This window comes from Musca autumnalis, unplaced genomic scaffold, assembly GCF_047663935.1.
Source record: "Musca autumnalis isolate F117 unplaced genomic scaffold, ASM4766393v1 scaffold_2, whole genome shotgun sequence".
Lineage (NCBI taxonomy): Eukaryota > Metazoa > Arthropoda > Insecta > Diptera > Muscidae > Musca > Musca autumnalis.
This window is the reverse complement of record NW_027411755.1, coordinates 128,489,613-128,513,041: the sequence shown is the minus strand read 5'-3', so window position 1 is coordinate 128,513,041 and position 23,429 is coordinate 128,489,613. Positions and strand designations below refer to the sequence as shown.

Below are 23,429 nucleotides of genomic sequence, written 5' to 3'. Positions count from 1 at the left end.
CCGGCCAGGCAACATCAAAAATTTTCAACGGTGGCAAAATACCCCTTAGTAATGTCGGCGACATTTTCTGAGTATTTCAGCCTTGAAAAACTTCTCCACAAGTGGTGTCTTATGACACGATGTTCGAACTCGGCGATATGAATCGGGGTGCACTTATTGATATGAGAGAAGTCTCCCTTGTCCCGTATGGGTTGGTGTGGAACAATGTGTTGTAATGTAGCCTCAATATCCCACCGAAATGGCTGAAATTTTGTATTAAGTCTTCCTTGAGGGTTTAAAACTTTCAACCTGAAATTTCTCGGTATAGATCCACGTCTTCATATAGCCCCCATAGAACGGTACCTCCCGATTTCCGGTATTTTGAAGGTTTTTGCCTCAATATCCCGACAAAATAGCTGAAAGTTGGTATTAAGTCTTCCTTGGGGGTAAACAACTTTCCACCTAAAATTTGTCTGTTTAGGTTCAGGCCTTCATTTAGTCCCCATAGAACGATACCTCCCGATTTTCGGTATTTTGAAGGTTGAGGCTGTGGTTATACATTTCTCTATTTTATTGACTTGTCTGAAAAGAATTTTAAACAGAAAACATTGTACATATAAACATTTTTGTACCTATTATTGAAATCTTTGTTGCATAATTTTGCATATGTCATATGTTTCGATTGCAATTGAATCAGAAGCCAAAAATATGTCCAGTCCCAAAATTTGACATGAATCGGACCAAAAATAGGGGTTGCGTAAAATTCCGCTGTCTAACGATAATATAAGAAGTTTTTTAAACCCGTATTGGAAATACCTAATATAAAGCTACGAAAGGGTACTAAATGGTACTAAAATTAGTCTTGCGTGTATTTTTTGGAAGAATATTATAACTTCTGAGGACAGAAATCCTTTAATTAAAATACCTCAAAAAATGTGTCTCGATGTTGATGTTTTTTTTAATCGAACTATTGTGGTACTAACAGAACTTATATAAAAATAAATATAATTAACGGTCGTGTTACATATACCAAGGATAAAGAGTTGTAAAACACTTATATGTGGCAATGATTTTGCGAAATTATGAATGGAAATCAATGATGTTACCACATGTTTTCAAAAATTACACGCCTGGGTAAGTGGCACGTAGAAATTACCAAACGTATAGGTAAAGATTACTAATCGGTTACCTACCTGTTTACCTAGACGTTGAAATGACGGGCATTAGTACAACAACATTTTCAGTGTTCATCATTTCCATATTAAATATTGTTTATTTGTCTATTATATCCTTTCCGCATACGACGTAGCGGGCACTTTGCTAGTTTCGTTATATTCACACTTATTTCTGAATGCTTTATTCATAATTGCATTAATAAGAATTTCTCGACTTTCTAACGAAATTGGCAAAAACAAAAACAGAGTACATAAATTAGAAATAAAAATGACTTAAAAAGAATAATTGTATAATTTCCAATGCCATAAAGAAAAATCACGGCCAAAGTGATATGAATTTGCATCCTGATAATGAAGGCGATAACGGTGATCATGATTGAAACCCATCTTCAGATACACAGACATGCATACATATGTATGACATACACGCGCTCTTTCCCAGTAATACAGTGACAATAACATCCATTCTAGCAGCTGATAATAATTACATTGTCGTAGTCGTTGTTTTATATTTGGTCAGTAAATTTAGTGTTTAGGAAATTTGCTCATCAGTTGTTTGCCAGAGCTTCGGCCAATTGTTAGTGCGGAATAAAATTATTAATTGCTTATACCTATCAAGCGTGTCCAGAAAAAAAAAAAAACAAACAAAAAACACGAAACACACAATAAACCCCCGAAACATGAATTTTTCATTTAAACAATGATATCAATTAAGTAAATTTTAATTTTTTTATTAATTTATATACGTGCAATAAAGTGCAAGTGTGGTAGTTTTGAATGTTTTATTTTATTGCGCTGCAATATCAATTTGTGAAAAATAACGTTTGGGAAAAACCAGGAACATGGCCTATGAATCGTCATATGAAACTGGCCGACAGCCGTTTTTGCCGGACCCCAAACGTGGAAATTGGTTAAATCCACAGGATTTCATATACGCCGGCATAAGTTTGGTATTTCGTATTGACATTATTTCAATGTCATTGCTGTCAACATTCGACGTGGGAAGTGAGTTGAATTTAACTTTAATAAAACATGAAATTCATTTATAAAGAATAGAATCAAATAGAATAGTGCTGGTGAAAAATTCAAAGCACAGTGATTAAAAAATAATTAATCTGTATTCTACTAATATTGAACAAATTCAACATTTTTTAGAACTAGTCACATCTATTGATTTCATATATACTATATACTATAATTTATTTGAAAGCTGGTCTTATCCCAAAAAAACTTGGAAACTTAGCAGACCCGATCCGGGTTGCTGGTCCATCGTTGTGAGTTTTAATGACAACTTTGAATGGATTTTATCCTAAAGCGATCTTATTATAAAATTAAATTAAAAAATAATTAAAAAATTAAGTTTCAGTGTTTTATTTATAAATGCACTTACAACTAGAAAATAATTTTTCATGATGGAATCTATCAAATAAAACGCTTGCATTTTAATTAAAAATGGTGCCAAATTTAAACGGCAAGGGCTTTATGTAAGAGATTCCATCATGAAAAGTTACTTTCTAGTTCTAAGTGCATTTATAAATAAAACACTGAAGCTTATTATACCCTACACCACTATGTGGGGAGGGTATTATAAGTTGGTTTTGGCCAAAAAGTTTGTAACGCATCGAAATAATGGTCGTAGACCCATACTTATATATATCAAAATGAATGTCTCGACGAGCTGAGACGATCTGGCTATGTGTGTCCGTCCGTCAGTCCGTCCGTCCGTCCGTCCGTCTGTCCATCTAAATCTTGTAATCACGCTACAGGTCGCAATTTTGATCGGATCGTCACGAAATTTTGGGGGTTCATGGGGGTCCCGGAGGGAAAGAAGCCTATTGATTTTGGTGATGGTCGGATAATATTTAGGGGTCGGAATGGGCAAAAAACTTATGTGGATAAAAAGACAACGTTTTTTTTCCAAAGCGAATATCTCAGCTTCTATATGGGGTATACCAAAAGCAAAACCTGACAATGAAAGCAGAAAATATCGCCTTTCTAACGATGTAAAGTAGGTTCTCGTGGGTGATCAAACAACGAAGATATCACAATAGTCGCAAATTAAACCCAAATTTTCATTTTTGCGATTTAAGTTATAATGACGAATATCACAGCTGTGGTTGGATACTTTGCAAAAGCAAAGCCTTACTAGGAAAGTAGAAGATCCCATCTTTACAATGATGCAAACTAGGTCGGCGTAGGTGACCAAATAGTGGAGATATCACAATAGTCGGTAATTCATCCCATTTTTCCATTTTTTTGGAAATCACGCTACAGGCCGCAATTTTGATCGGATCGTCACGAAATTTCAAGAGTTAATGGGGATCTCAAAGAGGAAGAAGCCTATTGATTTTGGTGAGGCTCGGATAATATTTAGGGGTCGGAAAGGGCAAAAAACTTAGGTGGATAAAAATACAACGTTTTTTTCCAAAGCCAATATCTCAGCTTCTATAAGAGGTATACCAAAAGCAAAACCTGACAATGAAAGCAGAAAATATCACCTTTCTAATAATGTAAAGTAGGTGCTCGTAGGTGATCAAACAACGAAGATATCGCAATAGTAGCAAATAAAACCCCAATTTTCATTTTTGCGATTTTAATTATATTGACAAATATCACAGCTTTGGTTGGGGACTTTCCAAAAGCAAAGCCTGACTATGAAAGTAGAAGATCCCATCTTTATAATGATGCAAACTAGGTCGGCGTAAGTGACCTACCAACGGAGATATCGCAATAGTCGATAATACATCCCATTTTTCCATTTTTTTTTGGAAATCACACTACAGGTCGCAATTTTGATCGGATCGTCACGAAAATTTGAGAGGTTATGGGTTTTTTTTCACAGATGAAGAAGCATATTGATTTTGATGATGGTCGGATAATATTCAGGGGTCGGAATGGGCAAACACTTATTTCGAGAAAGGTCAACGTTTTATTTCAAAGCCAATATCTCTGTTTCTTTAAGAGTTATATGAAAAACAAAACCTGGCAAGGAAAGTAGAAAATATCACCTTTACAACGATGTAAATTAGGTTGTCATAGGTGGTCAAATAGCAGAGATATGGCAATAGTCGATAATGCATCCCATTTTCCGATTTTTTTGTAATCACGCCACTGGTCGCAATTTTGATCGGATCGTCACGATATTTTAGGGGTTAATGGGGGTCCCACAGAGGAAGAAGCCTGCTGATTTTAATGATGGTCGGATAATATTCAGGGGTCGGAATGGGCAAAAACTTATTTGGAGAAAAGGTCTACGTTTTATTTCAAAGCCAATATCTCTGTTTCTTTAAGAGGTATATCAAAAGCAAAACCTGGCAAGGAAAGTAGAAAACATCACCTTTACAACGATGTAAAGTAGGTTGTCGTAGCTGCTCAAACAACAGAGATATCGCAATAGTCGGTAATGCATCCCATTTCCCGATTTGTTTGTAATCACGCTACAGGTCGTAATTTTGATCGGATCGTCAAGAATTTTTTGGGAGTTGATGCTGGTCCCACATAGAAAGAAGCCTATTGATTTTGGTGATAGTCGGATAATATTTAGGGGTCGGAATGGGGAAAAACTCATTTGGAGACAAATTCAAAGTTTTATTCTTTGTGAATATATTGGCTTCTAGTAGGGGTATTCCAACGGCAAAGCCTGTCAATGGAAGAAGAAAATATTACCTTTACATTGGTGCAAAGCAGGTTGGCGAAGGTGGTCGAACAGGGGAGATACCACAATAGTCGGTAATGCATCCAATTCTTCCATTTTTTGCAATCAAGTTACAGGTCGTAATTTTGATTGGATGGTTACGAAATTTTGGTTGCTTATGGGGGTCCCAGAGACAAAGAGGCATGTTATTTTTGGTTGTAGTCGGTTTATATTCCCTAAAAGAAATGTTTACCAGTGAAAAGCTTATGCACAGGGGTAGTGGTGTAGGTATCACATGGTCGGCCCCGTCCCGACTATAGCCTTTGCTCACTTGTTGTACTTGAATTGTAACGACGAATATCCCAGCTTTGGTCAGGTGCATTTCAACAAAAGAACAATCATGACATTCTGAGGTTTAAATTGATCCCAATTGTGTTGCCAAAGTGGTCAAATACTTGAAATATAGACAAAGACGCACAGATATCCCAATTTCTAATTTGTGGAATTGTATTTCCAATGCGGATATCTGGGTTGCCATTGATGGTAAAATATCAGTGTTATTTCAAAATGCACTAAGCTATCCCTATTTTGATATTTTGAAGTATTTTTTTAATGAAAAATACTTCTGTTTCTCTTCTCTTTCTCTTCTTCAAAGCTCTCAATCAGTACCTAGTACAATATCGAAAGTAGTCAAATATAAAATTATTAATTATTTTGGTTCAGTTTCAGTTTCATCTATATATATAAAAGAGTAGTGAGGTGAGTGACTGACTGACTGACTGACTGATTGACTGACTGATTCATCAGCGCCCAGACGAAACCGCTGGAGCTAGAAAGTTGAAATTTTGGGTGTAGGTTGCTGTTGGTGTGTAGGGGTGAGATAAGGCTGGGTTTTTGGAAATTCGACCTAGAAGTGTACGAAAAGTACTAAAAGGTACTAAATATGGTACCCTTTGTATTAGGCAAACGGTAAGGGCTAGAATTCTGAAATTTGGAATGAGGGTAACTGATGGAGAGCTAGAAAGATGTACCAAAGGGTTTTTGGAAATTCGAACTACAAGGGTACGAAAAGTACTAAATGGTACTAAATTTAGTACAATTTTGATTTGGGTGAACGGATTGAACTGGAATAATGACATTTGAAACGAGGGTCACTGATGAAGAGTAACAATGAAAGGTTTTTGTAAATTCGAACTATAAGGGTACGAAAAGTACTAAATGGTACTAAATTTAGTACAACTCGGATATGGGTGAACGGATGGAGCTAGAATCCTGAAATTTGAAATTAGGGTCACTGGTGGAGAGTAACAAAGAAAGGTTTTTGGAAATTCGAACTATAAGTGCACGAAAAGTACTAAATGGTACTAAATTTAGTACAATTCGGATTTGGGTGAACGGATATAGCTGGAATCCTGAAATTTGGAATGAGGGTCACTGATGGAGAGTAGCAAAGAAAGGTTTTTAGAAATTCGAACCATAAGTGCACGAAAAGTAATAAATGGTACTAAATTTAGTACAATTTGGGTTTGGGTGAACGAATAGAGCTGGAATCCTGAAATTTCGAATGAAGGTCACTGATGGAGAGTAAAAAAGAAAGGTTTTTGGAAATTCGAATTACAAGGGCACGGAAAGTTCTAAATGGTACTAAATTTAGTACAATTTGGATTTGGGTGAACGGATTGAGCTGGAATCCTGAAATTTGTAATGAGGGTCACTGATGGAGAGTAGCAAAGAAAGATTTTTAGAAATTCGAACCATAAGTGCACGAAAAGTACTAAATGGTACTAAATTTAGTACAATTCGGTTTTGGGTGAACGGATCGAGCTGGAATCCTGAAATTCGGAATAAGGATCACTGATGAAGAGTAAAAATGAAAGGTTTTTGAAATTCGAACTATAATATACGAAAAGTAATAAAATAAATTTAGTACAATTTGGGTTTGGGTGAACGAATAGAGCTGGACTCCTGAAATTTGGAACGAAGGTCACTGATGGAGAGTAAAAAAGAAAGGTTTTTGGAAATTCGAATTACAAGGGTACGAAAAGTACTAAATGGTACTAAATTTAGTACAATTTTGATTTGGGTGAACGGATTGAGCTGCAATACAGACATTTGGAATGAGGGTCAGTGATGAAGAGTAACAATGAAAGGTTTTTGTAAATACGAAAAGTACTAAATGGTACTAAATTTAGTACAATTTGGATTTGGGTGAACCAATAGAGCTGGAATCCTGAAATTTGGAATGAAGTTCACTGATAGAGAGTAAAAAAGAACGTTTTTTGGAAATTCGAATTAAAAGTATACGAAAAATACTAAATGGTACTAAATATAGTACAATTTGGCTATGGGTTAACGAATAGGGCCGGAATCCTGAAATTTGGAATGGGGGTCACTGTTGAAGAGTACTGAGTTTAGTATGATTTGGATTTGAAGAGCTGGAATCCTGAAATTTGGAATTAAGATTACTGTTGGAATATAGAATTGAGATATGTAGGTAGCTTTGGAAAATCGTACTAATGTGCACGAAGTAGTACTAAATGGTACGAAATTCGCTATAATTTGTATTTGCGTGAACAGATTATTGTTGGACTGTAGGATTGAGGTAGTTTTGGAAATTCGTACTTATGGAAAAGTGCTAAATGGAACTACATTGGAAATCGTGTACGAAAAGTGCTAAATGGTAAAAAATTTGGTACCTTTTGGTATTTGCTATATGGTATAGAATTTTCTACAATTTGTGATTTTGTAAAGGGTAGAACTGGAATTTTGGAATTCGGTATTAGATTAGCAATTGGTGTTTAGAGTGGCGGTAGGGAGGTAGGGAGGAGGTTTTGAAAATTCGTACTTATTTATACAAAAACTACTAAATAGACCCCAAATGGGTTTCAGGGGAACTGGTAAAACTGGAAAAGTGAATTGGGGTTAGGATATATGTTGAATATAAGGAAGTAATTTTTAAAACGTTTACCTATGTGTACGATAATTTGGCTAACATGTTGGTACCAAAACCATTTTAAATAGTTAAGGTACTAAATTTGGTGTTGCGTGTAGGGACAAAACTGGGATTATATAATTTGGAAATATGCTATTTGTACAAAAAATACGAAATGGAAAAAAAATTGTTATGAAGATCGCTCTTCTTTTAAAAAACACTTAGTCGAGAGGTACGTTATATGGGGATATATGAAAACGTGGATTTTTATGGCCATTTTCAATGCCGAACATTTAACGGACCTATTCGGGTTCTGGGAGAAACCGCTAAAGCTAGAAGCTTGCATTGTAAATGTGCGTGATTGTTGTTATGAAGGGGTGAGATAAAATTTAGTGTTTGGAAATACGTGCTGGAAGGGAATGCTGTGTTAGTGAAGGGTTAAAACCAGGAGTCAAATTTGCAATATGGTACGTAGTTTTGGAAATTCGAAATAAAAAATATAGTAGTTGTGTAGGGACGCGATACGGCATTTTTTTTTTTTTTTTTTTTTTTGTAAATTCAGACTACAGTCGAAAAAAATATTGGTAATAAAAATAGGTTTTAGTACACCAGAATCTCCAATATTCACCATTCCCGTATTAAATATTGTTTGTGTATATTTTGTTCCCTTTCCGCATACGAAGTAGCGGGCATTTGCTAGTTTGGTATAAAAGCTCCCTAAAACATGTTTCCATTGAAAAGCTTATGCACAGGGGTAGTGTAGGTCATTACATAGTCGGCCCAGTCCCGACTATAGCTTTTACTCACTTTTTTTTAATTTACGACGTTTACAACATTTTATGCGTTTTATGACGGTATATAACGTTAACGACGTTAACAACTTTTTGACCTACGATAGGTCGACCGACGATAGGACTCGACGCCAAGATCGTACAATCATCTCAATACATTACAATTTCTATGCCGTCTAGTGGGTATGGAACCTCAGGAAGAAAGTCTTCTCTATGTCCTCGAAAAGCTTGGTTGACGGTATTGAAGACCTTCGATTAGTCAAGGGCCACCATGATTTTTCGGTTGCATGGCGTGTTCTGGTCCTTAACTGATGTGTGTTTGTGGATATGGAGTTTTATTTTGTTGTGGTACATTGCATTTTTTTGGAATACGCGCTGTTGTTGGGCAACTGGAAAAGACATTCTTATCATGCGGAGGAGAAGTGCCTTTAGAATCTTCGCTACTGGCTACAGGGGAGAAATCGGACTGATAGCGGGGCAATCCTGCTAATTTGTTAGGTTTCTGAAACAACGTGGATAGCTAACGACAAATTGTGGACACTTGTCAGTTGCTCAACTCCAGGTTGGTTACGATTTCGGGTGAATCCTTATTTTCCGGATTCGAAAAAGATTTATCCGTTGGCCACAATTTAATCAATCCTATACCAATATTATATTACTTCAGGCGATTTCCGTGATCTCCGACACATAAAGTCCACAATTTCGCTGACTTTTTGTGGAGACCGTTGCAATTCACTTGCAGAAATATTGGATATCCGGGGATTTCAACAAGAAAATGGGCATTAGGATGTTCACTTTTTTGCTGTCAGAGAGACTACGGTATGTTTCGTATTCCGACGACAACGGAGCTCAACACAACCAGGAAAATGTTCTGGAGCAGCAAGCCAACATAACATTTATCGCAGCTGCGCTGGAGGCGGACATATGGTGGATGCAGATAACGCAAACGTTACAGATTTATGGAAAGGGGCTCTTCTCCATTCTAGCGCGAATCAAAAAAAAAACTAGAAGCAGGCATTCCGGGATATATTGCAACTCTCATAGTGACAAAATACCCGAACGGCCCCTGGTCGAAGATTCCCCCGAGTCAACCATCCGCCGTTGTATTGAAAGTGAGAGGTAGTTGAATGCTTTACCCAACAGACCTCAAGAAGAAGAATGATTTGTGAATCTATTGGAAGAAGAATTCCACAAATATGCTTATAAACTCTCGTAATCCTACATTAATAATGCCAAATTCAGGCATGCACGAGACATGGCAGACTGCGGTTTCCCTCATTGTGTTCTTCCTCCACATGAGTTAGCCAAATTTTGCTGACCAGCTCAGAAGTATCTTAGCATGTCACCATCGGTCTTGAACAGTGTATCGGGTGACCTTTCAGCTCCAGCTGCCTTATTATTCTTCAGCCGAATAATTACTGTATAGTAGTGTGATTTTATTGGCCTTACAACCTATTGTTGGTGGTTATAAAGGAAGACAGAAAGAAGGTTGGAAGGTTGCTCAATATATTTAGCAAACTCGGCAGACATGACATCAAAATCCCATTATCGTAACCACACAAAGTTATGTCAGCATACAAATCATTTGCTTAATGTTTGAATCGTTGATAGAACTTATTTTATATTCATTTATATCGGAATAACCCTGAATCTCCTCACTCAGCCACCATAATATAGACCGTATAATAAAATTTGTCATTCCGTTTCGAAATATTCGTCGGAGACTCTATAAAGTATATATATATCTTTGATCGGTATAAAATTCTAAGTGTATATAACCATAATATTGATATAAAGATTCAGCTCGCAATATAGAGCCTAATAATTTGGTACATATGTTTCTATTACTCCTAGGATTTTCAGTACTGAAAATGGGCCATATCGGCCTACGTTTTGATATAACCCACATGGACGTGTATTTTATTTACTTTCCCCAAAAAATAAAACTAACCCCCCCCCCCCCCCACCCATTATTTGTCTGTTTAGGTATATTTGTTGATATAGCCCCCATAGAACGGTACCGCTCGATTTTCGGTATTTTAAAGGTTTTAGCCAAATTATCTCACGGAAATGGCTGCAATTTAGTATTTATTCTTCTTTGGAGTTACACGACTTTTCACCAACAAATTTGTTAATATAGGTCTACATATAGCCCTGAAATTTGCCATTTAGTCTTCTTTGGTTGCTACAAAACGTTCTCCCCGAAATTTGTCAGTATAGGGCCACGTGTTGATACAGCCCCCATCAAGCGGTACCTTCCGCTATTCGGTACTTTGAAGGTTTTAGCCACATTATCTTACCAAAATGGCTGAGTTATTTTGTCTTTTTTTGTTGTTACAAAACTTTCCACTAGAAATGTGTATATGTACATATAAGTCCATGTGTTGATATATCCCCCCATTGTACGGTTCCTTCCGATTTTCAGTATTTTGAATGTTTAACAAGGCGAAATGACTGAAATTTGGTATTTAGTATTCGGTATGTTATATGTATACATGACTACTGAGAATTGTGGGTATAGTTGCACGTTTTAATATAGCCCACATCGAGGTTCCCAAATTGGAAAGTACTACGATACCGCTCGATGTGATTTCGTCTAAAGATAAGTTTACTGTGGTGAATGTAACTTGGTATTTCGGATTCTCAATGGGTAGAAAAGCTTCACGAAGAAAATGATCAGTATAGGTTCATAGTTTGGTATATTCCCAATATGAAGGTAGTTCCAGATTTGACATGTTTTGAAGGTTGTACACGCATCTTGCAAATGGTATTTTACATTCTGAATGGGTAGAAAATGTCGATGTTCCATTGGTAAGCGGAAGAGCTTAGTAGTTTCATAAACGAAAGGAAACTAATTGTTTCTGTTTACTTCTATACAACTCGTGGTAGAGGCTGTAAAAAACTCGGCCCGGCCGAACTTAAAGCCTTTCTTATTGTTTTTTTTTAATAGACTATTTTGAGTAATTTGCCCACAAATGTCTTATAATCTGCCTGCAAAAATTCTGCATTCAAAAAGTAGCTACGAAAGAGGGTGCCAACTTTAATATACTCTTGGTATTATGGCATGGGGTATAGACCGTATAATTAATTCACACGCCCTTGGTAACACGTTTACGTCAGTAATCAACTTATTGTTCACTCCAATAGTTGTAGTTGTTAACACCTAAATCGATTTTACAGTTTTACAGTGTCATGGTGTGAACAACACTAATCCAATTTAATTTGTATTTTAATTAATTATCACAACTTGTAATTTTGTAAACACTTGAAATTATTATTAAAAAATAGGGGAGTGAGCATACATACATATATACATATGTAGTTTGCTTAATGTGTTAATATAAACATATAGACGTAATTGTTTTTATCACGCAAATTGATTTGATTGATGTTGAAATTCTTTTAGCTTTGACATATTCATTGAGTGTTGGATTGAGATTTCACTAATGTGAAATCTTCGAAACAAATGCATGTATGAATTGGTGTGTAGTTTTCCACGTACATACATATGCTGTGATAAAACAATTTTGTAAATCTTAGATTACTGAATATCAAATATTATTTGTTTTTGCTATTATCTTCATTGAATCATGCCATAAATCGTTTCTTTATTTTTCTATTTATTTCATTGTGTATTTTGGGGGCGTTTCACTACCATATTATCACAAACCATAAAGGCTGTCTGCATTAAATTAAATTAACTCCCCATAATTACTCTTTTTTTACAGTTCTCATTTTTATTCCCATTTACCTCTTGGGCATGGCAATATACACCGTACCTTTAATGGTACTGCAATCGTATATGGGTCAATTCTCCAGCAGTGGATTTATATCAGCATTTCGATTGTCGCCAATATTTAAAGGTATAAATTCAAAATCTTTCCGTCTTACAAAAAACAAATTAAATCAAATTATCTTTGTAGGCATCGGTTTTGTTTCGCTTCTAACAAACATTTTAATTTTGGCCTATCACAGCTTATTTGCAATGGTACCTCTGCTCTATATGTTTGCCTCATTAAATCCCACCTTACCATGGAGTTGTGATGGATTCAAGTCATGGGCCCACAATATAACCGAAGATGAAGAAAAAAACGTATGTTTGATTTATGTTTTGCTGAAAGTTGGAAAATGTCCCTTTTCTGTTTTTTTTTTTTTTGTCTGTTTCTAGCTCTGTAATGTTTACATTCACAATGAAACCGAACCACAAATTGACACAAATTATACAAGTAGCAATGAAACATCTTTTCAATTTATCAATCATCATATACCCTCGGTATTGTATTTTCAGTAAGTACAGCTTTTTTGAATATACATACATAGTATAAGTAATTTGTTATGAAACTAGTTTGTTGTTGACCATTAAGGGGAAACCCCCAGTTGTAATGCTCAATAAAAATCATTTTTCATGAATTTTTCCAATAAAACTACGAAACTTTTTTGGTATTTTAAGCAGCATTATCCTACCGAAATGGCTGAAATTTGGTATTTGGTCTCCTTTGGTGCTACAAAACTTTTTCCCAGAAATTTGTCAGTATGGGTCCATTATCTGATATAGCTCCCATAGAACGGTACATCCCATTTTTGATATTTTTATAGTTTTAGCCTCATTACCTACAGAAATTGGTAAAATTCGGGCATTTTGAATGTGTTAACCACATTATCTTACCAAAATGGCTGATATTTGGTAATGTGGTCTCTATAACGATACCTTCCGATTTTGGGTATTTTCAAGGTTTTAGCCACATTATCTAACCGAGATGACTGATATTCGGTATTAAGTTGTCGATATAGGTATAAAACATTCCTACAGAAAATGTATCATAGAAGAGGTATTGCGGATTCTTAGATTGGAAGGTACATCGATACTGATCAATGTCTTTAAAAACGTTCGCGAACCCAAAACAAATCTGAGAAGTGCAAAAATTACACCCAAATACTTCAAAATTAGTTACATTGCATTTGTGTATTAATTATAAATATTTTGTGCTTATTAATTAATTTAAATTAATATTTTTTTTTTTTTTATCGAACGTTCCCACGCCTCACTTTCCCACCCCTGCCGACCGAGGGGGCGTCCTCCCCTTTCGTGGGGATCGCGTACACACCATGATCCGCATCATGGTGGCGTATACGAAGGAAATTCGAAAACCAGCTACAGAATCTACTTCATCAGCCAGTTATATATTAAACCATACAAACTACTAGTTATTTAAAGATAAAATTATATTAGATTTTATGACTTCGAAACTCATGCAAAAGTCCACATTATAGTACATGGAATTAAAATCAGTACACATTTTGCTAAGTGGTTCACCCATCGAATAATTGGTTCGGTGAAAATCTATATATAAGAATTGATAATATCTACTAGGTCTAAAAGGAACATTTATTCTAATAGACGATATTAAGAAATCAGACGGCACACTACCATTCAATACTTTTAAAACAAACATAGTATTCAACATAATACGTCTACTTTTTAATGTAGGCAATCGAATTAACCTTAGCCTGCTAGAGTATGAAGGCAATTCAAAATTACTATTCCAATGTAAACCTCTCAATGCAAAAAGTAAAAATTGCTTTTGCACTGATTCGATTTTATCGGAATAGATTCCATATAGCGGATCCCATACGACAGATCCATATTCTAATATAGGTCTTACAAGGGAAGTGAATAATTGCTTAGTTATATATGGATCAGAAAACTCTTTGGCCCATCTTTTTATAAATCCTAAGACTCCATAGGCTTTATTTAACATAGAAATTACATGATTGTTAAAATTTAATTTTGGATCCATCAAAAGACCAAGATCAACAAATGATTCTACAGATGATAGAACAAAATTATTAATATTGAATTGCCTTGTCAAAGAAGATGATCTGGAAAAACACATATGTTTACATTTATTCAAATTTAAATCCGTACAATTTATTTTGCACCATTGAAAAAGGTTATTTAAATCAGTTTGAAGTAAATCAGCTTGCATCAGAGAATTATGAGAAATGAATAACTTAACATCATCAGCGTACATTAGCAATTTGGAGTACATTATTGAACTTGGCAAATCGTTTATAAATAAAAGAAAAAGAACCGGTCCAAGGTGACTTCCCTGTGGAACACCCGACGGAACAAAAATCGACTTTGATAAACATCCCTCAAACAGAACAATTTGAGATCTATTTTGCAAATAGAATGCTATCCACTTGAGTAAATTTGTATTGAAGCCTATATAATCTAATTTTTGTAGCAGAAGCTTATGATTGACTTTGTCAAAAGCTTTGCTAAAATCTGTATAGATTGTATCAGTCTGATAACGCTGAACAAATCCTTTTATTACAATCGATGTAAATTCAATCAGATTTGTTATTGTTGAGAGACCACTACGGAAACCATGCTGATATGGACTTAGCATGGGTTGAATTTTGATGGAAATTACATCCGTGATTAGTTTTTCAAATAGTTTAGGAATTGCACTTAATTTTGCAATTCCTCTATAATTCGAAACATTTGATAGACTGCCAGATTTGTGTAGAGGAATAATGTAAGATTTTTTCCATATAGTTGGAAAATGACCAAATTTAAGGGAATAATTAAACAGTTGTGTTAAAGGAGTTGATAATGTAGCGGAACAAAACTTGAGAATTATACTGGGAATCCCGTCAGGGCCTGGACTTTTTATTGACTTTAAAGTTCGTAAACTTCTGGAAACGTCTTGAGTTTTTAAATAAGGCATACTTATTTGGTCTATCTTGGATAACTTATAAGGGTAAGGGTCTCTAATTTGACAAACTGCACTTGAATAGGTTGTAGTAAAGAATTTTTTAAAACCTTCAGCTATATCAGAGTTATTTACAAATTCTTGGTCATTGAATTTCAGAATAGTTGGTTTAGAGGAAACTTTTCTTTTCAAGTTAACAAATTCATAAAAGGATTTTGGATTTGATTTAAAATTATCCTTAATCTTGTTGAGGTAAAGATTATACAATCTACTGGACTCTAAAGTATACTTGGATCGAGCAAGGGAATAATTGGCATAGTCTCTAGAAGAGCCAGTTTTTTTATATTTCCGAAAAAGCTTATTCTTGGAATTTTTTATGGACGAAAGTTCGGATGTTATCCATGGATATTTACCGGAGTTTTTCATTCTGACATTAGGGACACACTCTGAGACAAATTTATTAAGGATATCATAAAATTTAATTATTACAAATTCAAGGTCTTCGTGACTCTTACATAGACATACTGATGTCCAGTCTACAGAAGAAATAAGGGAGTTCAGCTTCCTAAAATCGGTTTTTTTAAAATCAGGAACGGTTTTCATTAATTTAGAATGAGTTTCTACTATGTTATTATTTATCATGGATATACATAATGTAGGGTGATGATTGTCTTCAGGTGAAGAAATTGGAAAAATTCGGGTTATTTCGAAATATTGTGTAACATTTACAAAAGCTAAATCAAGAATTCTATCATAGCTATTAATTATATTATTTATTTGATGAACATTGAGGTCACAAAAACAATTAACAATCTCAAATGTATCTTGATTTGTATTTGCGTCGGATGTTAAGGGAGTTAACGCTTCAGAATCAGGCAGTTTAAGCCACTTAACAGACGGCATATTAAAATCGCCAAGAACCAAAATTCTATCAGAATCATTCATGTTTTTAATTACTGAGTTTATTGCTAATATATGCTTCTTATAAATATCAAGTTGTGATGACGGAGGTATATAAGAACAAGTGACAAATAACTTATAATTACCTAATTCAATAGATGTGGCAATAAATTCAATATCAGAAAAGTTAGGTTCAATTAAGTTAGCGGAATATTTAGAATCAACTGCAATAAGGACTCCTCCGCCTTTTTATTAATACGATCCTTTCTAAACACTTGATAGTTAGAACATAAAATCTCACTACTTAACACGGATGGTTTTAACCACGTTTCCGAAAATACAATAACATTATAATCGAATCCGAAACTATCAGTAAATAAGCGAGTTAATTTTGTATTTAACCCTCTTACATTCTGATAGCAAATAGAGAATGAACTAATTAGTTTTTTGATAATGTAGACTGTCTTTGAGGCAAATAAGCTACATTATCTGTTCTTTCCACAAATTCTTTCACAAATGCTTTAACAGGCCAAAATTCCTTCGATATTAGTTGCATAAAGATATTTTCATTCACTACAACTTTAAAAGAGGATTTATTTCCTGAAAATGCTGATCTAAGCTTATAGCACTTTAAAAAGTAGTTTTAGTTTAGTAGTTTATTAATTTAATTAGTCGTATTATGTATATTAATTAAAAAAAGTTAGATTTTATAAATGTACATTTCTGCCAATTTCTATCATTCCCATTCCAAAGTTAATATTCTATCTGAGGAAAATAATACCTTCAACCTGTAAGTTAAATAGGGTATATACACTTTCATAAGACCAAGTATATACACTTTCTTAAGACCAAAAGGTGCCTCATCGAAATAATGGTTTCAGGCCCTAAGTATGTTTTCCGACAATTTGGAGACGATTTGGCAATGTCTGCCCATTTGGCTAGCTGCAGCGCACAATAATTCTAAAACAGATCAACCGATTGGGCCCAAAATGTGGTATTTTTAATATTTTTCGAAACTTAGTTAAAGTTCGAATATAGGTCCACTCCTACGGATACTTCCCACACTAAGTTCAAAAATGTTCACTAAAATGGTACGCGCGTTATCTCTTGAACAAAGCACCTTTGAATTTCGCACTATTTTGTCCTCCACCGACAGTCCTTAAGGTAACTCCCTCACAAAAGTTCGGAAAATGTCGATTGTAGATCAGTATCATTTATCGACATGTTTCGAAAAGTTTGCACCTTCTCAAGGCCAAAACTGCCTGAAGGAGCGTTCCAATGCTTTTGCGATGTATTAGAGGTTTCTTAATTTTTGTCTTGGCTACAATTTTTGTGTTGTATCAAAAATCTCTTTGGCTGTTATATGGCAAAATATCCAAAAAAACCTGGATAAGAAACTTGAAGTCAAAATCAGGGGGCTCGATTTTCACTTTAGACATAGGGTCTAGTAGACTTTTTTGCTCAGTACAATCCCAAGAATCAGAAACTCCAGGCGCCCGTGATGGTGGTCAGATCGCCACGGCCTACCCCACATAGCGGAACCTACCGACTTCAGGTATTCTAAAGTTGTTATATAAATTGTCAGTCTTAATTGGCTGTTATTTTGCATTTATTGTTCCTTTTAGGCAACAAATGTTTGCCTACAAATTTTAGACATATTTGGGTCCACGTTTTTATATAGCCCTCATATAACGGTTGCACATGATTTCAGGTAGTTTGACGTTTTTAGCTAAATTTTCGTACCGAATTAGCTATAATTTGGCATTTAAAGTTTTCAAGTAGTCAAAAAACTTGTCAACCAAAAACTGTGGACATAGGTCCAGGTTTTAATATAGCCCCCATAGAACGTAACCTCCGATTTTCAGTATTTTTAAAGTTTTAGTCTCATTATCCCAAAGAAATGGCTGAAATTTGGTATTTAGTCTTCGCTTGGGATACAAGGCTAGTCTCCAGAAATTTATCGGAGCAGGCCCTCGTTTTGATATAGCGCCCATAAAAGGATGCTCTCCGATTTTGAGAATATTTAAGGCTTTAACTGCATTATCTAACCGAAATGGCTAAAATTGGGCATTTAGTCTTCGTTGGGAAATTATAACATTCCCACAGAGAATGGTCGGTACATGGCCACGTTTTGTTATACCTCCCATAGAACGGTATCTTCCGATTTTCGGTATTTGAAGCTGTTACCCACATTATTCTCATACACATTATATAGTCTCCGTTGGACCTATTACACCATCCGATAGCAAAAATTACACATGAGCCGGACTATATACGTCTGAAACTATAGGAAAAATGGAGTAAAATGGCACTTAAGATTTTTCGTTTTCACATTCTGTTGACCTTTTAAAGGACAACATTTTTCAAAAAATATTTTAAATACTTGTACTCTTCGTACGATGCTGTTGTTGGTGTCATATTAAAGAGGAGAATAAATCATCTTTTAAAATAGTGGTGCATGAAAGTATTTTTTCGCAATTAATGTCGAAGGAATTTTGGTCTGCTAAAGCATTTATTAAGGCATTTGTGGAGAGAAATGAGAATTTAGCTCACTTGTCTCCAAGACCAGCTTCATTATCAAAAAACTGAGTAATTCATTTTCTAATTGCTATCAGAATGTGAAGGGATTAAATACAAAATTGACTCGTTTGTTATACCCTCAGCCTTTAGGCTAAAGAGGGTATTTACACTTTGATACGACCAAAAATGTGCCTCATCGAAATAATGGTTTTAGACCCCAAGTATGTTTGAACGATATCCGTTTCAGACAATTTTGAGTAGATCTGGCAATGTCCGTCCGTCTGTCTGTCTGTTTGGCTGGTGCGCACGATAACTCTCGAACGGATCAATCGATTCGGTTCAAATCTTGGGTATCGAAATATTTTGTCCAGATTTGATTTAAGTTCAAAGATGGGTTATATCGGTCCACTCCTTCCGGTACCTTCCCCACAAATATTCAAAAATTGTCGCAAAATTTGTGCGCACGATAACTCTTGAAGGGAATAACCGATTTTGTCCATACTTTGCACATCGTGTAATTTCTACCAAACTTAGATGAGGTTCTAATATGGACTTAATCGGTTCACTCCTTCGGGTACCTCCCACACAAAATGTCGGAAAAGTTCAGTTTAGGACCTGGTCTCGAATCGCTTTGATTTTTGTTTACGCAAGTTGTATTCACTGTCCTCTATACGACGCTGTAAGTTTCATTAGGGGCAAGTCCATACTTCCTGAGAAAATAGTCTTAAAGTTACAAAAAAACCCTATGACACCGTGTGCAGTAATTGGAGCGCAAGATAACTTTCGAACAGATCTGCCGATTCTGTCCAAAATTTGGCTTTCGTAATATTTTGTCCAAACTTAGTTCAAGTTCAAAGATGGATTATATCGGTCCACTCCTTCCGGTACCTCCCCCACAAAAGTTCGAAAATGTTGGGAAAATTTGTACGTACTATAATTCTTGAAGGAAGTAACCGATTTGGTCCATACTTTGCACGTTATGAAATTTCTACCAGACATAGATGAGGTTCCAATATGGACTCAATCGGTAAACTCCTTCGAGTACCTCCCACACAAAATTTAGGAAAAGTTCAGTTTAGGACCTGCTCTTGAATCGATTTGGTTTTTGTGGTAACATCTTGTATTCACTGTCCCCTATACGAAGGTACAAGTTTCCTCAGGGGCAAGTCCATACTTCCTGAGAAAATAGCCTGAAAGTTGAAAAACAAACCCTATGACACCATGTTTATGGCTGGAAGCGCAAGATAATTCTCGAACGGATATGCCTATTCCGGCCATAATTTGGCCTTAGTAATATTGTTTCCAAACTTAGTTTAAGTCCGTAGATAAGCCATATCGGTCCACTACTTCAGGTACCTACCCCACAAATGTTCAAAAATGTTCGGAAAAATTGTGCACACGATAACTCTTGATGGGAGTGACCGATTTGGTCCATACTTTACACATTCTCATAATATCTACCAGATACAGATCAGGTTCGAATATGGACTATAGTTGTCCACTCCATCCGGTACCTCCCACACAAAATTTTGGATAAGTTCACTTTAAGACTTGCTATTGAATCACTTTGATTTTTTGTTGAAGCAACTTATATTCGCTGCCTCAATTACAATGGTAAAAGTTGTTTCAGGGGCAAGTCCATACCTCTTGAGAAAACAGCCCGAAGGGTGTAAAAACCCCCTATGGCACCCCCATGGTCTATGTCGGTCCATTCGTTTAAGTACCTTTTCCGCAAAATTTTGGAACTTTAATCGTAATCAACATTTTTGTCGGTTCATACGACCAAAATTTTGAAACCCCCTAAATACATAAGTTTTTTGTGAAAAAAGTGTTTCAATTTGCACAGGCTGAGGGTATATCTCAGTCGGCAAAGCCGACTGATACTTTCTTACTTGTTTTCTGATAGCTTTCGTTTTGACTATAATGTTATATTGAAATTTTATCTCAAAAATATCAGATATTTAGAAAAGATTGTAAAGATAAAAGGGAGGAGGTGTCCTAATTGCAGTGGACACAATGTTTCCTGCTAATTTGATTGAATTAAGTAATTTTCCTAATATTGAATTTTTAAGCATAATTTAAAAAAATAAAAAATAAATTATTTGTGATTTGCTCCTACATTCCTCCTTCCTCTCAACTCGAGATATATAAACAACATACATATATCTGCAATAAACTCAATTATTAAAACAATGCATGAAACAGATCGAATTGTAGTTCTTGGTGATTTTAACATGCCTTCTCTTAAGTGGCTCTCATTGCCGGATTCTCAAGCTTTGACTCCCTTAACATCTGATGCTAATCTTAACCAGGATACATTCGAAGTTGTAAGTCGATTTAGTGACATCAATATTTATGAAATAAATAATATATTAAACGATTTTGATAGAATCCTTGACTTAGCATTTGTGAATTATACTCAATACTTTGAAATATTTAGAATTTCTCCCATAACTTTTCCTGAAGATAAATATCACCCTACTTTTAGACTATGCGAATTATTCCGTTGCTAGGTCTAATTATACCTTGGAATCTTGTAGATTAAAGATTAATTTTTATGATTTTGTCAATTAAAAAAAAAAAAACATCATCCAAACCCTCTTTATTGTAATTACGAAATGAAGAATTTGTCAAAAACTCAGATATTGTAGAATGGTTTGCAAATTTTTTTTGCCCAACCTATTCTAATTCAACGTATCAATTTCAAGATTCATATCCTTACAAGCTATCTCAGATTGACCAAATTTATATGCCCTTTTTACAAAGTCAAGATGTTTCCAAAAGTCTACGGAAATTAAAATCTGTTAAAATTCCAGGTCCAGACGGTATACCTAGTATAATTCTTAAGCATTGTTCAAATACAAATTATTCACTTAAATTTGGCTACTTTCCCACTTTATGGAAAAATGCATATATGCATAGTACCTCTTCACAAGTCCGGAAGCCTAACAAATGTGTCGAACTATAAAGGAATTGCTGAAATAACTTCTATTCCGAAATTGCTGGAACAATTACTTACGGCTGTAATTTTACAAAAAATTCAACACATGCTAAGTCAATATCAGCATGGTTTTCGCAGTGGTCTTTCAACCGTTACTAATCTGGTACAATTTACATCAACTGTAATAAAAGGATTCCGTAATCGTAGTCAGACTGACACAATCTACTACACACACAGATTTTAGCAAGGCTTTTGATAGGGTCAACCATAAGCAAGTAGTTTTGTTTGATGTATGTCTATCAAGGTCGATAAATGTTCCGTTGGGTGTTCCGCAAGGAAGTCATCTTGGACCGGTTCTCTTTCTTTTGTTTATAAATGATTTGCCAACCTCAATTGAACATTCCAAAGTGTTAATGTATGCAGACTATGTCAAGTTATTTATCACTCATAATTCTGAAAAGCAAGCTGATTTACTCCAAAATGAGTTAAATAGCCTTTTCCAATGGTCTAAGGCAATACAATATTAATGGTTACGCTTTATCTACATTAGAATCATTTGTTGATCTCAGTGTGTTAATGGATCCAAAATTAAATTTTAATGACCATGTAATATCTATGGTAAATAAGGCCCATAAAGTCTTAGGATTTATTAAACGATGGGCCAACAAATTCTCTGACCCGTATATAACAAAGCAGCTATTTACGTCTCTCTCTCTTTTAGAATATACTTCCGTGTTATGGGATCCCCATACCAATATACTATGATAAAATCGAATCCGTGCAAAAACAATTTCTTCTTTTTGCACTAAGGAGTCTTCATTGGAATAGCGATTTTGTGTTGCCTTCCTACACTAGCAGGTTAAAATTAATTGCCTACATTAAAAATTAGACGCATTATGTTGAATACTAAATGGTAGTGAATTCTGAATGGTAGTGTACTATCAAATTTCCTAATTTCGTCCATTAGAATTAATGTTCCTTTTAGATCTAGTAGATAGTATCAAATTCTTTACACAGATTTTTACAGCACGAATTATTCAAAGGGCGAACCAATTAGTAAAATGTGTGCTGATTTTAATTCTTTATACTGTAATGTAGATTTTGGCATGAATTTAGAAGTTATAAAAAATAACATAATTTTATTTTTAAATAAGTAGTATATGTCTCTTTTAACGTTTAACTAACTGGCTGATGAAGTAGATTCTGTAGTTGGTTTTCGATTTCCTTCTCATACCCCACCATGATGCGGATCATGGTGTGTACGCGATATCTACGAAAAGGGAGGTCGACCACTCGGTCGGCAGGGGTGGGAAAGTGAGGCGTGGGAACGTTAGAAGAAAAGATATTGGCTTTATATAATAAATTTCATTTATTGCATTCATGGATAACAATGGCATTAAAAATGTCCTTGAAAAATTAAATACTAAAAAATCCTTTGAAAACATCCTGCACTTTTTTCACAAAAATATGCAATCGACGAAAGTACATATTCAAGGTCAAAATCGTCAAGGTAAAATTTCCTGTTATGTTTTTGTTCCTGTCACCTAATTATATAAAATAAAATCTTTTGTTTTCTTTTTGAAGCATTGTGGCGTTTTTTTTTTTATTGGGATAGCGTTTGCAATTTTGTTTTTTCAAAATAGTCTGGCTTAATCCCATTGTTGTTGTTTTAATATTTTAAAACAACTATTTTATTAGTGGAAAAGATTTGGCATTGTTCGCCAAGGGGTAAGGCAGGGAATACTATAGTTTCGATCCACGCCACTGGATCTCATCAGTTCCCTTGTTTCTTGTTTGTGGATATTCTCCACCGAAGTTATTTTTCAATAACTTCTTCA

General features: G+C 35.0%; 1 protein-coding gene across 1 annotated transcript in view; it reads left to right on the top strand.

Annotated features, from left to right (window-relative positions):
- The first annotated feature begins 1,648 nt into the window (after positions 1 to 1,648).
- The window catches only part of LOC141394634 (sodium- and chloride-dependent neutral and basic amino acid transporter B(0+)-like), a 46,404-nt gene continuing 24,623 nt past the window's right edge, over positions 1,649 to 23,429 (top strand). Inside the window, exons 1-4 of the mRNA XM_073969357.1 lie at positions 1,649 to 2,159; positions 12,240 to 12,374; positions 12,435 to 12,604; positions 12,680 to 12,798. Of these exons, the coding sequence (XP_073825458.1) occupies positions 1,997 to 2,159; positions 12,240 to 12,374; positions 12,435 to 12,604; positions 12,680 to 12,798 (587 nt within the window). The 5' untranslated portion in view covers positions 1,649 to 1,996. The remainder of the gene's footprint in view (positions 2,160 to 12,239; positions 12,375 to 12,434; positions 12,605 to 12,679; positions 12,799 to 23,429) is intronic.